The sequence below is a fragment of the Antedon bifida genome, chromosome 4 (assembly GCF_963402885.1).
Source record: "Antedon bifida chromosome 4, ecAntBifi1.1, whole genome shotgun sequence".
Taxonomy (NCBI): Eukaryota; Metazoa; Echinodermata; class Crinoidea; order Comatulida; family Antedonidae; genus Antedon; species Antedon bifida.
In genome coordinates this window covers 5,237,306-5,251,105 of record NC_136229.1, presented here as the reverse complement: position 1 = coordinate 5,251,105, position 13,800 = coordinate 5,237,306, and the positions used below count along the sequence as shown (strand labels likewise).

The following is a 13,800-nucleotide window of genomic DNA, read 5'->3' as shown; positions in this document are numbered from 1 at the left end:
AAAAAGGTTATTACTTCGGTCTGATTCTACGTACCTAGACTATTTATAAAATCGTTCTTATGTATTTTCATAATACAGATCACATTTAAGTACATAACTCAATTGTTGTTACATAATAGAAACTAGGCACATCCTTTAGGCCAATGGAAAGGGAAAATAAATAACAAATCACAGGAGTTCAGTAGAACACACAATAAATGCAGTAGGCAATTAAAAAAACACCGTCACCACCACAATAATTTAATTTTTCTCAACGTGAATAAATATTCAAAATATTTTAAATTTGGCTCTCCCGTGATTCCCCACGAGTATGTTCAAATGTCTGTAAATTGTTTCTGACGAGTACAATTGCCACCCTGGCGCGCGCGGCTCATTCTCATTCTTAGCTACTTAATTATTCTAAAGTCTAAAACACCAAGATTCAAATTGTGCAGGTCTATGTGAGACGATTCCCATACCCAATTAGCCAATAGGGTTGGTGAAATCTGTCCACAATAGGTTACTTTTCTGTCCATAATAGGTTACTTTCTGTCCACAATAGGTTACTTTTCTGTCCATAATAGGTTACTTTCTGTCCACAATAGGTTACTTTTCTGTCCACAATAGGTTACTTTCTGTCCACAATAGAGACTAGAGGGCGCTGTTGTTTGTCCACAATAGGTTACTTTCTGTCCACAATAGAGACTAGAGGGCGCTGTTGTTTGTCCATAATAGGTTACTTTCTTAACACTTTGGGAAGAAAATATGACTACTCTATCTATTGATTTATTTTATTTATTACAACATAAAATTATTTTAATTTCAAATCAAATTATAAAAAATTGTCTTTGCAAAGTAAATCCTCCCTATTTTATAGACTATATTATATTTCTGTCTTTGTATTGTGATTTTAATGTTTTATTGCAAGTTTGTTAATGTCTTTTTATGACTGTTTTAATGTATGCTCTAAAAACAGGACCATATAAAACAGGTGCAAACCATTGATATGTTTTTATCCTTTCTAAATATGTTTTTAAATAATTATATAATAAAAAGAAGAAAGTGTAAATGCCTCAAAGATACGCGAGTATTTCATTTTTCATTTAAGGCCTATATTTGGAACGCATGGGTGTAATTTTACATCTCTGGACATAGTCAACTGTGTATGTACATGGTATATTAATTTTATAAGACCTGTTTAATACATTAATAATGGAATAAACCATTATTTTGCATCAGAAGAGTAAACATTACGTTACTCATTGCAAGAGTGCCGACCGTCGTACGTACACACTGCGTTATGATGATTAATATTGGTTACAAAGGTGAATCCTGATAAGGTACGTATGCCTATTGTTAAGTTGGATGCATTTATTACTATAATGGTATTGGCTGTACATTATTGATTGTAAGTATTCCTAAATAAAATCACGTTGGCGAATGCTATACCGATGTGACACGCAAATAATTGCTGATCATCATTTTTTTAAATATAAATTTCCGCCTGGCCTTACCATTGCCGAGGAATACTTTGGTATTAATTTTACATCAGACAATGAATGGCTGATAACACTAAACGGTAGCGTATATTTAAGTTGGATGATTAAAGTAGCACAATTGATAATCATATGCTTTTTATCAAAGGTAGGTCAGATAATACAACATCCATGACCATATAGATTCTCGGTATACTGTATCTAGATTTCTCCATTAGGCCTATTTAACATTAAGAATATTTGGTAATACAACATCACATGTGTTTCACATTATTTGTCATATCCATAACCTAACCGTTACGGTTACATATAATACAGGCAACACATGTGATACAAATGAAATGCTGTATTATCAAATATTCCTATGATTATACTGGGCAATATTATACAGTAGTATGTATACAACCACCACTGATATGCAGTATTTCTTAAGCTCGATCTACACTATCCAATCCAACTAGTTTGACAAACAAGTGTGATGTGCCCAAATATGGCAGTAATATGCTTAAATGATATGGCACCATCATGTCCATATATGAGCACATTACATTTTTTGTCACATAAAGTCTGGTATTGTAGAAAGAGCTTTAGTTAGTTACATTTATGGTTGAAAGATTCAGAATAAGAAGTTCATCTTTAAAAAAAAATGACCGACTTAACTATAACTTAACTGAATGATTCAAAAGAGTAACTGTTAATATTATCATAAGTATATAATACAATACTTAGGACATGTATTTTGATTGAGTAATCCAAAGTGTTGAAAATTTCCCAGAAAAAAAGAATATATAAAAAAGTTCAACCAGGTTTACAATTTAAAAAAAGTGTATTGTACTGCAGCTTTTGATATTCATAGAATGCAAGTTGCATGATAATGGTTGGGCGTGGTTGTTTCGTTTCATTCTGTATTACAAGCTCATATAGCTTTTACATTATTTTACATCAGTCGATTAGAAACAGTATTTAATATGATAACGCGTTGCTTTGCTTAGCTCGACATCTATAAATAAAGTGATTATGGAATACCAAACTTGTATAAATCATATCTGATGTCCCATAATAACTGAAGTTAAAGTGATATAATGCGTATCTTTGCGACAATTAGGTTTTGAATTCCAAACGAATATATGTAAACACATCAATTATTTAATTGATGAAGCATTAAAGAGTATAAATTAATGCTTAGCGTTTTGCTATGAAATCATTATTTATATTTAACATCATAATTCAAAAACTTGTTTTGATTGACAGTTTGCATGGTTCCGTTGTTTGTATGAAATTATTGGATAATTATCAACGTAATAAATCACCTTCACTTTCTGTTTCAGACGTATATATAGACCTAACAATTGCAGATACTTTACAACATCATGTACATGAGTACAGAATTCTATAGCACAACAATGGTCAGTCCGCCGTTGTCAAAACGGCAATGGCCGGCCTATTTGGCACTCTCGCTGGATATACTTTCTCTGGTGTTCAATATACTACCGATATTAGTTGTTTACAAACTGAAAAGAAGAAATAAACGACTTGCTACTGATATACTTATTGCAGCGTTATCTTTGACAGATCAGTTATGCATAATTGTACCTCTTTTCGTGACGTTGATAGCCAGGTTTGGAACAAACAACCAAAATGTGTGCAAATCTTATTATTTATTCGTCTTCTGGTTTCAAAATACCGCAATGCTTGTAGTGATGACATTGTCATGTGAACGTTTTCTTGGCGTTGTTTTTCCGTTTAAATACAAAACATGGAGCTCTCAGAAGAGGACCTACCTAACGGTCTTAGGACTTTATATATTCACCTTTATAATCGCTGTATTGACTATATCGGAACTTGGCAATACGTCGACAGTCGACGAAGCTACGTTGAGGGTGTGTAAGTCTTGGTTGCTGTTGGTTTATTCTAAAAAAGCTTTTCCGAGTGTTTTGATATTGGAAGGATGGGTGTCTATGTTAATCGTACTCATTTGTAATATATCGTTGATTAGTCATCTGTTACGCTACAAACGAATGTTGGAAATTGGAAACTCGAGCGTTGGTCTAAGTCGACAACATCTGAGAGACTTTACAAAAATGGTTATTCTGATCACTATTTTGTTTTATATCACATGGTTACCTGTGTTGGTAAGTATGAACAACTTGTGTTGCATGATCATCAATAAATGTTAGGGGTTCCTTCATTTTATTTAACCATAATAAGATAAGATAATTCTGCATTTAAATAATGTAGCAAATAATAATATCATATCAAATATATAAGTTCAAGTAAGCATTAACTCTGTCTACACTATCAAAGTATGTATGTGACAAAAAGTGCGATGAGCCCAAAATGTGGTAGCGATATGCCCAAATGTGGTAGTGATATGACATAGACGTGTCCATATAACATAACATTTTTTCACATAACGTTTGATAGTGTAGACAAAGCGTTAGACTGCATGTTGTTCTTGAATGATTAGATTAGATTGCCTAACCTAATTAGGCCTAGTGACAGGTTTAGTCTTGTTTAAAATGTGACAGTGTTTTCTATAGTTTGACTTTTCTATGGTATTTGATTAAATACCAACCATTCACAGGCTAATTCATAAAATTCGATTAAAATGAAAACGTATTATAGTATATAGTATAGTATAGTCACTTAGCGTAGGATAATGGAGAAAATGAAATGAAAAAATGTCTTAGATTTTGACTTTCTTGCGGCAATCAGTAAACAGCTTTGACATTAATATTTTTTTCTTGCAGTGTGTAATGACGTTAGTTCAATTTGGTATAAACATCAGGCAATCTGTTGCATCTTTGTGTATCATGGCAACCTCAATAAACGGGTTCGTCAATCCATTTGTGTATCTCACACTTAGCAAGCAGTATCGGAACGGGTACATCATTCTAATGGCGGCGATGTGCAAACGACTAGGAATACGGATGCGTTGCTTTGGTAAAGTTACTACATTATTACATTGGTTCAAACTGCATTATCATTATTATCGTCCAAATCATATAAATTGATATTAATCATTTTTTATTCATCACCATCATCATCACCATCATCATCGTCATCATCATCATCATCATCATCAAATTTATGCATACAATTTCCATCGTCAGTAAGCAATATTTTCAGCATCATATTCAATAACTATATCAATAATTATTTATAAGAATTTTTTTGTTGATGATTCAATTCAATATATAATTATGCGCGAGTCAAATATATATTTGATCATCAAAAAGAAATTGTTATCAAATCATTATATAGATCCAGATGAACCATTTAACTAATATCAAAGTCAACCAACCATAGCATCGATGCACTTTACCATAGGCGTTCTAGTAGGCCTCATAGTAGGCATAGTTTCAAAATCTTCAGCTTGTTGAAGGCGACAATTTAATAGTAGAAGAAGAAGAAATTATCATAATATTAAAAAGTATTGTTTTATGCTTTGATGATTTCAGGTTCTGATTTATCTGTTCTTTCATCATCAACTTACCAAACAACAAGAAAAAGAGAAAGCACTCGCAGACAACCTGAACTCGAGGAAAATTTATTTGCTAACAACGTGACTAATTTATGACACTTTAGTATAAATAAACAAATGTCTTACCTATATATTTTATATTAACATATATAGGCCTATATCAAAAGTTTTATTTATTTACGAAAGATGTTTAAAAATATATATAAATACACTCGATCACCAATTAATTCGGTAGAATTCTTCAGAGAAGAGCATAACGCCATTTGAAGAAATAATATTCCCTAATAATTAAGTAATTAAATATTTTAATAAGGAAAAATGAATTAAAATTAGCATTTTTGTTTAGATAAGAGCAGAACACCGTTTATATAGTTATATGTTTGCTGTAACGTCAAAAAATGACATTTATTTTAAATGAATAATAGTGTCCTACTTTTACCGACAAAAATAAATAATTTTGGTTTTAATTCCGTTATCGCTTACTAGCTAATCAATCAATCAATAGTCTTTGGGTTCAGCATTACACCATAGAAAATACATAATATACAAAAGAAAACAAAAGCATCAGTAAAGTTCAAAACTTAAAACACAATGCTCTCAGTGTCTGTGTACAATAAAATACAAACATCTTAGATTAAATATACAGACAATTCGACATAATAATACAAAAGCATCAGTAAATTTCCAAGTATTAGAAAAATTATACTCTCAGTATCATCATCCATGTAGAATATAGCTCTGAGCCTTTTAAACATGACTGGACAACAGTATTGACCAATTTGTTACTACAAATATATATTGTATAAATGTGTCCTCAGCTGCTTTATAAACAACCAAGCAGAAAAGGTTGAATTTTACTCAAAAAAGAGTTGAAACGAGGCAATATACATGGCTGCAGTCGTGTGCGCAAATTTGAGTTAGTGTTTACCGACCGACCGACATAGTGAGCAGAGAGTAGCGTTGCATGCGACTAAAAATTTGCTGACGCCAAAACGTTATTTAATTCTCAATCTAAATACTAATTGCATTTGGGACGTTTGGAGGATACAGGAATGTGTACTCCTCTTCCCGGTCCATGTTCCTCTTATTGATAGTTTCTCCATTTCCTTTCTTCAATAAATCTAAAACGGGACAAATGAAATGATTACATTTGTAAGTATGAATCATATACATACTGCTGATGGCGATAACCCACCCAGCAACTTTTGTTGTTGAATGTTTAAACCCGATTCACACGTATACAAAACAAATTTAACAAAATAATTGGACTATAGGCCTATGCTCCCGGAATAATCTTACCGAGTTACAATACTTTCACACATTGTATAGTATAGGAAGATACGCGCATGCTGCATCGATGTTACATCGACTTATCTTTACAGGCCGGACCTTGTATGTGTGAATCGGATATTAATGATATTCTACGTCGGGATGACAGTGTTTACAAGACAACTTGCAAATGTTACATATCAATAATAATAATAATAATATCAAGCTCTGTGTACACTATCAGACTGTATGTGACTAAACATGTTATGTACTCATATGGACATGATGGACACATACTTTTTTGTCAAACTAGTTTGTTAGTGTAGACAGAACTTAAGTTAGGAGGTTACCCACTAACTTAATATGTTAACTAAAATTTTAACTTACTGCTTTACCGCCTTGCTTCCAATTGGATCAAACTGGTATTGTACTTCAAAATCACCCAATCCATTGGTCGCCTTCATACTCAAGACTTTCGTAATCTCCATAACACTTAAAGTTTTATGTTTATCTGGCAAGGCGTTGAATATGTCTTCTTCTGTTGTCTTAGCATTCTAAAAAAATAATTAAACAACCCTTGAACAATGATGCAATTTTAACAAAGAGTAACCATGTTATGAATAAATAAAATTGACCTCACCCCTCCTCCAGGACCTGAAAATAAAAATAAAATTTACCTTATTTTTAGGTGGTTCTCCATTGAGTGATGCCGGGTAGTATGGGGGAAACCCATAGCTATCGTACTGCCCAAAGTTTACCGCAGCGTGTTCCACACTGCTGGTAAATATAGCAGATGCAACAGTCAGTGTAATGTCTTCTTTAGTTTTGAAGGAACCGTCTCCTGGTATTCCCTGGATGGCACAACCTTGTTCTTCTACTGGTGATGAAAGAACTCTGTGCCAGTCTTGTAATTCAAAATCTCCAGAAATGTTTTCTGGTTGGTCTAAAATAAATTAATCTTTGAAATTTAAAGTGTTACGGTACTTCTGGAATTCAAAAATGTTAATAAGTTTTTAAGATTGTATTTTTTTCTATTAAATGTTGATTAGCAGACGTTTAAAGTTATCTTTTTGCTGTTATCAGCAATAAACAGGCGATATAAAGACTGTTTGGGCTCTACAGACAGGAATATTTCTGGCTTTTTGGAGAAAATGTATTCTGTAACATGTGTACGATCAACCCGTTGTACCTTGCTGTTTCTCTGTCTGTAGTTAGAAAAGTATGTGTATTAGGTGTCATCAAACTGTCAGGTTTATGATAATGCTTAATCAGTTTAAAAATTAAAAGAATGTTTATTTAAAAATTGTTATGACAGTTGTGAAGTGACGCTGATTACGAGCTTAGAAATGGGCGCTATGTAATGGTTAAATTGTAAGTAATAATAATTTGTTTAACAACAAATAAATGTCCCCAAAGAATCCCTTCATCAGTATGCAGGCATTTTTTAATGTGCAACAGTAGGCCTATTATGAATGGAATACTGGTCCTCTAAAACCAGGCTAGACAATGGTAATTATTTCTCCATTGACCCCAGAGATTTATTTTACTAAAATTAATATAGGCCTATAATAAAAAATGTACACACCATAGTGGCCGTCAACGACTTTGGAGACATATTTATAAATAGCGTTCCATAGTAGCAGGCCATCATCTCTATAGTAATACTTTGGTAGTACTTTTGGTTCACTGAGGCCACGGGATTCAAGTTCCTTTGGAAAAGTTCCGTCAATACACAGTTGCCATGATTTAAATCGTCGTCTTATTATTTCAAACATACCGAGACGTCCAACTGACATGGTCTTGTCGACCCATCCACCCGAATTAATAAGGGCTTTTAATGCAAGGCTAAGTAAAACAAAAATATTTAATTAACCATTGTGATTTTAAAGATGTAGTGTCCCCAAAAAACTAAAAAAAAAAGATTAATAAAATCAGACTTTGAATAGGCCTTTCTGTGTAGTTCAAAGTTAATCACTTTTATAGAAAACAAAAACGTTTTCCATATAAAAAGACAAAACAATTGAATTCAAACTCCATTGGCTCTGGTAGCCAAAATATGACTATTTTTTGCTTTAAATTACTATTATTAATTTTTTTTCCAGGTAAATAATTATTTTTTAAAAATCCAAATGAATAGGCCTATCTATTATGTAAAATTAACATTTTTTATATTCAACAACATATTTGTCAGGGAAAAATATCTGTAAGTAGGCCTACCAAGGAGAGGTGAGATTTTGGCCCACAATAATTAATTTTATAAAAGGTCTGTACACAATCGAACGAAACAATTTTCGTTGAAATCACAGAAAATGTGCTGAAAGAGAAATGTATCACATAAGAAGAGGTTTATGTAGAGCATCTTGTGTATATGTTTATCTTGCCACCTTTGAGAAGGATAGTGAATGAATTCATTTGTGGTTATCCTTGGCAATTTGCCTAAATTAAGAATAAAAAAAGGTAACGTACTCGTTTATTGCCATGAGATACAAAAAATGAGGCGCCAATAGACGGAAGAGAGGATGAGATGGAGAAAGACAGCAATGCGTAGCTACAGCAAAGCTTGCTGCCAAAAGATGCGTCATTCCAAGATGTGCTGAAGATTGATGGTATGACGCGTCAGCATTGTTGAACCACATCTTGGCCAACATCCACGTATATTCATCATCCGTTGGAAGGAACACCTATGATGAAAAGAAAACAACAATGAAAGAGAAGATCTCTGCGCACCGAAACTGCTTGGAATTGACTGCACCATTTCGGTCCATCCATCGGTGTGTGGAGCGCCATACGCAGCAAAAGTTTCACTCAAAAATACAAGTGCAAATTTAAAATACCCGTCTAGGCCTAATTCACATTTAAAGTAAACGAGTTCACTCCAGTTGTAATATGATTATGTATAAGTTATGTTTATTCTGCTGAAATTCATAATCATTTTCTTTTACCGGATTATCGTCTCCCTTGGTCTGGAATAGCTGGATTGCAACAGGCAGCAGATTTGACTCATCGTTGACAAAAAACAGAGCTATTGGGCTACAGATCTATAAAAAGATATGAAGCAATTAAGAATAAATGAAAGTTTAGGTTTTTTTACGAGAGAACATGCATTCGACGCGCGAACTCTAGGTAGTACAATGTTTATCATCTTTTTATAGAACCACTTAGGACAATGAATGATCTGGTTTAATTTTGTAAGTAACAAGTTGCAAAACGTCAAATTTAGATAACGATTTCCCAATGATTAGGTTATACGTCTGATTTCAAATTTAGTAGGTCATTAAGCATGAGGGCGTGTTGCTTAAGCTTGGTTCCCACTAGGACTAGGAATGCGTAACGCAAAGCGAGTTTACAATCAAGCGATATATTATTCGAACTGTCGCTATCCCAACAGCCGCCGAGTTTATTCGATAGTTAACGTACTTACTAAAACTTGATAAAATTATTGTATATTTTACCTGATCGAGGTGGTCGTCTTCGCTTCTGTGTTGTGTAATTTTAAGATCCACAATGAACAATCGCTTCTTTTCTATAGCCTGTTCTATTGTCAATCCTGCAAGATCTAGCATCCCATTGGTGACCGCCAAGCTTTCATGCAAATACAAACACAAATGAATAAGTTTAAAAAAAATAATATAATAAAAATAATATATGAATTATAGGTCTACTAATTATACAGTAATAATAAAGTCCTAACAAAAATGAACCGTCCAAGAAGGAATCAAGAAGAAATAGAAATCGAGAGAAAGTTTTCTAATTTCATCTGTCACAGAAAATATAACCCAAAGTTTAAGAAATTTTAGAAGAAATGAAATTTAGATGGGTAAGACACATAATACGAATAACTGAAAGAGTCACATAATGGTAACCAAGAATTGAAGAGGAAAAGAAGAAGACGAAAAAGATGAGAGAAAAGTGGAGAATAGAACTGCTCAAAACTGCAGTGAAAAGGACATGAAATATGCTGGAGGAGAGTTACATCCAGCAGATGATGACATAACCTATGATGATCATGATGATGCCAAATTGCGTATTAATGAACGGATCGCTAAAGATTGCAGGAGCAAAAGCTTGGAATAAGATCCCTGTAAAAATTCAAGATAGTTTGTCTGTAAATAGTTTTAAAATTAATTATAAAAAGCATTTCTTAAAAGAAAAATTGTATTTCCACACGTATTTTTATTAACGTTCTATATTCACTGATTGTCTTATTTTTTTCTATTTTTCTTGTGTTTTTTTTTAAAGTTGTTTCATTGCAGGACCATATTGAAAAGAGACATTTTGTGATCTTTTCTTTTCTGAATTATGTTATCCTGCCTAAATATGTTTTAATAAAATAAATAAAATAATAAATGATAATAAAAACCTACTTTTCTGGGATGTCCTTACATAGTCGAATTAATCGTGGATTGCATCCTGTTAAACGCTGCTTTCCAAATTCAAAATCTGATCTCCAGTTGTGCATTCCCTGTACACATAATAATTATTTGTCAAAAATAAAAACATGTTAAAATGCCTCAGAGGTATAGTTAGGTTCTAGACGGCGATAGTTTAATATTCCTGAAAGAAAAATATGTTGGCGTGCCATAACTTATACCGTATTTTAATCTTAAAATAAACTCAGTTTACTCACTTCAGGAACAGGAAATGACTTGCCGTAGATGTTACTCATCTCATCTAGGCTTTTCCATTTTGAGGTTATAAAATTAATAAATGCGCCATCTATTTTGTCTGCACCTAGGTGAGAACCAATATCCCACTAAAACAAACAATACAACTTATAAAGTAGAATGAATAGAATTCTGAATATACTCTATGGTAAATGATCAATAATTGTATTTGTAAGTGGAGTAACACAACTTAAATTTAAGTTAAATTCAAATCTGAACACGAAAAATAAATAAGAAATGTAATCTTACTAAGTAGTCATTAGAAAACTTCTCACTCTCTGGTCTGTCAATTACCTGTAAGTAAAGTACAACACAACATATTCATTCTTTGCTACCTGAAACCTACCCATTGTGACTATATTATAGTTAATAATTAATTATTAATTAGGACAAAATAATGAGTTTTATTATTATTTGTTTCAACTCAATATTTTCATAAACAATATTAATTAAACTAAAGCGAACATTTCAAAAGATCACTAAATTGTTTTTAATAATATATTTATTCTTCAACTACAGTTTAATTTTATAAAAAAAACTAAAGGGTACTCCGAGAGTACAAACCTCCGCCTACTGTAAAATTCCCCTACATAAAATGCCCCCTGAATATTTTTTTTTTTAATTTTTTTTTTATTAGTTCTAAGTGTAAATATGCTAACTACACACTACAAAGTTGTGAATGACAGTGTGGTGTAATGGTTATGTATCCAGCCTCTCACAGTTGAGATCGCTGGTTCAAGTCCCACTGAGGTTTTTTTTTTTTTTTTTATTTTTTTTTGTGTGGACCTTGATCTTTGACCCTGACCCTTCAAAATTTAACCACAATTATATGATGTGTCATTGATCATTGTGGCTAAGTTTGGTGAGAATCGGATAAAAACTGTGGTCTCTAGGCAGTAAAATAGTTTTTTGTTAGTTGTGACCTTGACCTATGACCTTTTCCACTCAAATTCGAACTCGTCCGAGCTTTTGGGGCATAGATCATTGTTGCCAAATTTGGTGAGAATCGGATAAAAACTGTGGCCTCCAGGCTGTTCACAGACACACACACAAACACACACACACACACACAAACATACAGGGGTGAAAACATAACCTCCTTGGCGGAGGTAATAAAGCTAATTAGATACAAAATTTGAAATACAGATAGTTTATCAACACAGTGGTAGTGTTGAACGCATTTTTTGGTTGGCTAGCAACCACGCAGCGCCATCTATCGTTGTGACGTCACACCACAGAACACCATATTATAGACAGAGCTTTAGAGCAACGCAAGTGATCTGACCAATCAATAGCGATAGATTATTCGAACTGTAGCTTGTCATTTTGTCAACTCGATAGGCCGACATATACAAATAAGTGAACATGAATAATTCTAACCTGGCATGGCAGACCTGGTATCGACTGAGCAAATGCGTATGTTTTTCGTTTTTCGGCAAGTTCTAATCTCCGCTGCTCTGCAAATTTGGCGAATTGCGGTAGCTGACAATCGTATTTTTCAAACATCATGTTGAACCCAAAGGACATCCAACGATTTATTGGAAATGTATACGTCATATTTGTGTCGTTATCTTTCACCTTTATCCATTCACAGTACCAGCTATCAACTACTAAACCGAAGCGCCATAATTCCAGCTCATTAATTTTTCCAAAATTTTTGAGATCCTTAACTGGAAATATGTCGGTACTACCTGCATCAAAGTTTTTTTTCCATGTACAATCCAAATGGATTTCGTCTGACTGTCGGCCTTTGTCATTGATGAGTTTGGCGTAGATGTTCGCATATGTTAACAATCCTTTATGATCGCCTGTTTTGACGATAATGCTGTAACTGGTCTTGATACCGTCGGTATGGTCAAATGTTGGTGTCGTCTGAGTATTTGATGAACTAGCGCAACCCATGCTAAAAATTAAGCTAGTTATAATTAGGCATAGTCCTATATGGATTTAACCACTCGTACACTCCTCGAGGTATTAACTATCTTTTAGTTAAACTGGGAGAATTGAAAACACTTTTTTTTTGTCTTTTATCGGCTCGTCCCACTTCATTTCGTTTTGATGTAACATTATTTTAAGATATACATTTGCTACATTGTATTATCAAAAAAGAAAAAGAGAAGGCATATTCTCTCTTAGTCACATAGACATATCGTATTTGTGATTTGTGAATAAATGCTTTCCTGCAGGCATTAGTTTGGCTAATTTTAGATATCATTACAATAATGTCAACAAGGAATTGTAAAAATCTACTGATCATAGGCAAATATCGTGTAGCGATCATACGTATTTTCGCGTGAATTTCGAGTGCTAACATTATAACATCCAATGTAATAAACGTTAGATTGCACTTACCTTAAGTAACTTTCAATAAAGATTACACGGAGAGTGAGAGTGAGGTAACTGTTCACGGTACCCGGTAACCAATGTAATAAACAAAATGCAACGTTGGCTCGGATTATCGATTATTTTAATACTAAGAATTCACTGATAATGTAAAGACCGAATATGAAATGGAATACATATAGGGTTAGGCGTATATGGTTCATTAAACAAGAATAACATTAGAATTAACTTAACTACCTGGCATCAGTATACCCATTGTTACAGTACCATGGATACATTAGAACATGTTTACCCGTTGATAAGCAATCCATGTCTAAATGGTATCTAAAACAGCTTTTGTTATAGATATCCGATAATCTGTTTATGAAATAATACATTTTTATTACATGGGTTCTATTATGGGGCCTAGGCCTATAAGTCTTTTAAACAGAATAAATATTTTAAATAAAAGAAATAAATCGCCTACATTTAATTTTCTAAAAGTATTTAAATTCGATTGTCATAGTAACATTTTGTTACTTTGATGCTAATAATTAATTTCACAATGATCTTTAAACGAATTTTG

At 33.0% G+C, this 13,800-nt stretch overlaps 2 protein-coding genes across 3 annotated transcripts; one reads left to right on the top strand and one right to left on the bottom strand.

Moving 5' to 3' along the window:
- Positions 1-2,816: 2,816 nt before the first annotated feature.
- On the top strand, positions 2,817-5,055 carry LOC144841383 (adenosine receptor A3-like). Its single transcript, XM_078697703.1, has 3 exons — positions 2,817-3,607; positions 4,226-4,418; positions 4,937-5,055. Exons 1-3 carry the CDS (start codon positions 2,846-2,848, stop codon positions 5,053-5,055), a joined length of 1,074 nt encoding a protein of 357 aa, XP_078553829.1. The 5' UTR covers positions 2,817-2,845.
- On the bottom strand, positions 5,005-13,376 carry LOC144841382 (polyunsaturated fatty acid 5-lipoxygenase-like). Of its 2 annotated transcripts, none has more exons than XM_078697702.1 (12): positions 13,245-13,376; positions 12,273-12,795; positions 11,142-11,186; positions 10,856-10,981; positions 10,593-10,690; positions 9,681-9,810; positions 9,171-9,266; positions 8,695-8,909; positions 7,814-8,073; positions 6,906-7,171; positions 6,600-6,782; positions 5,005-6,069 (listed from the first exon to the last, which is right to left on the bottom strand). In XM_078697702.1, exons 2-11 carry the CDS (start codon positions 12,792-12,794, stop codon positions 6,612-6,614), a joined length of 1,929 nt encoding a protein of 642 aa, XP_078553828.1. In that variant the 5' UTR covers position 12,795; positions 13,245-13,376; the 3' UTR covers positions 5,005-6,069; positions 6,600-6,611. The 2 variants fall into 2 exon arrangements, with proteins under 2 accessions (XP_078553828.1, XP_078553827.1); XM_078697701.1 differs by having other exon boundaries at positions 5,005-6,080; positions 6,616-6,782.
- Positions 13,377-13,800: the final 424 nt, after the last annotated feature.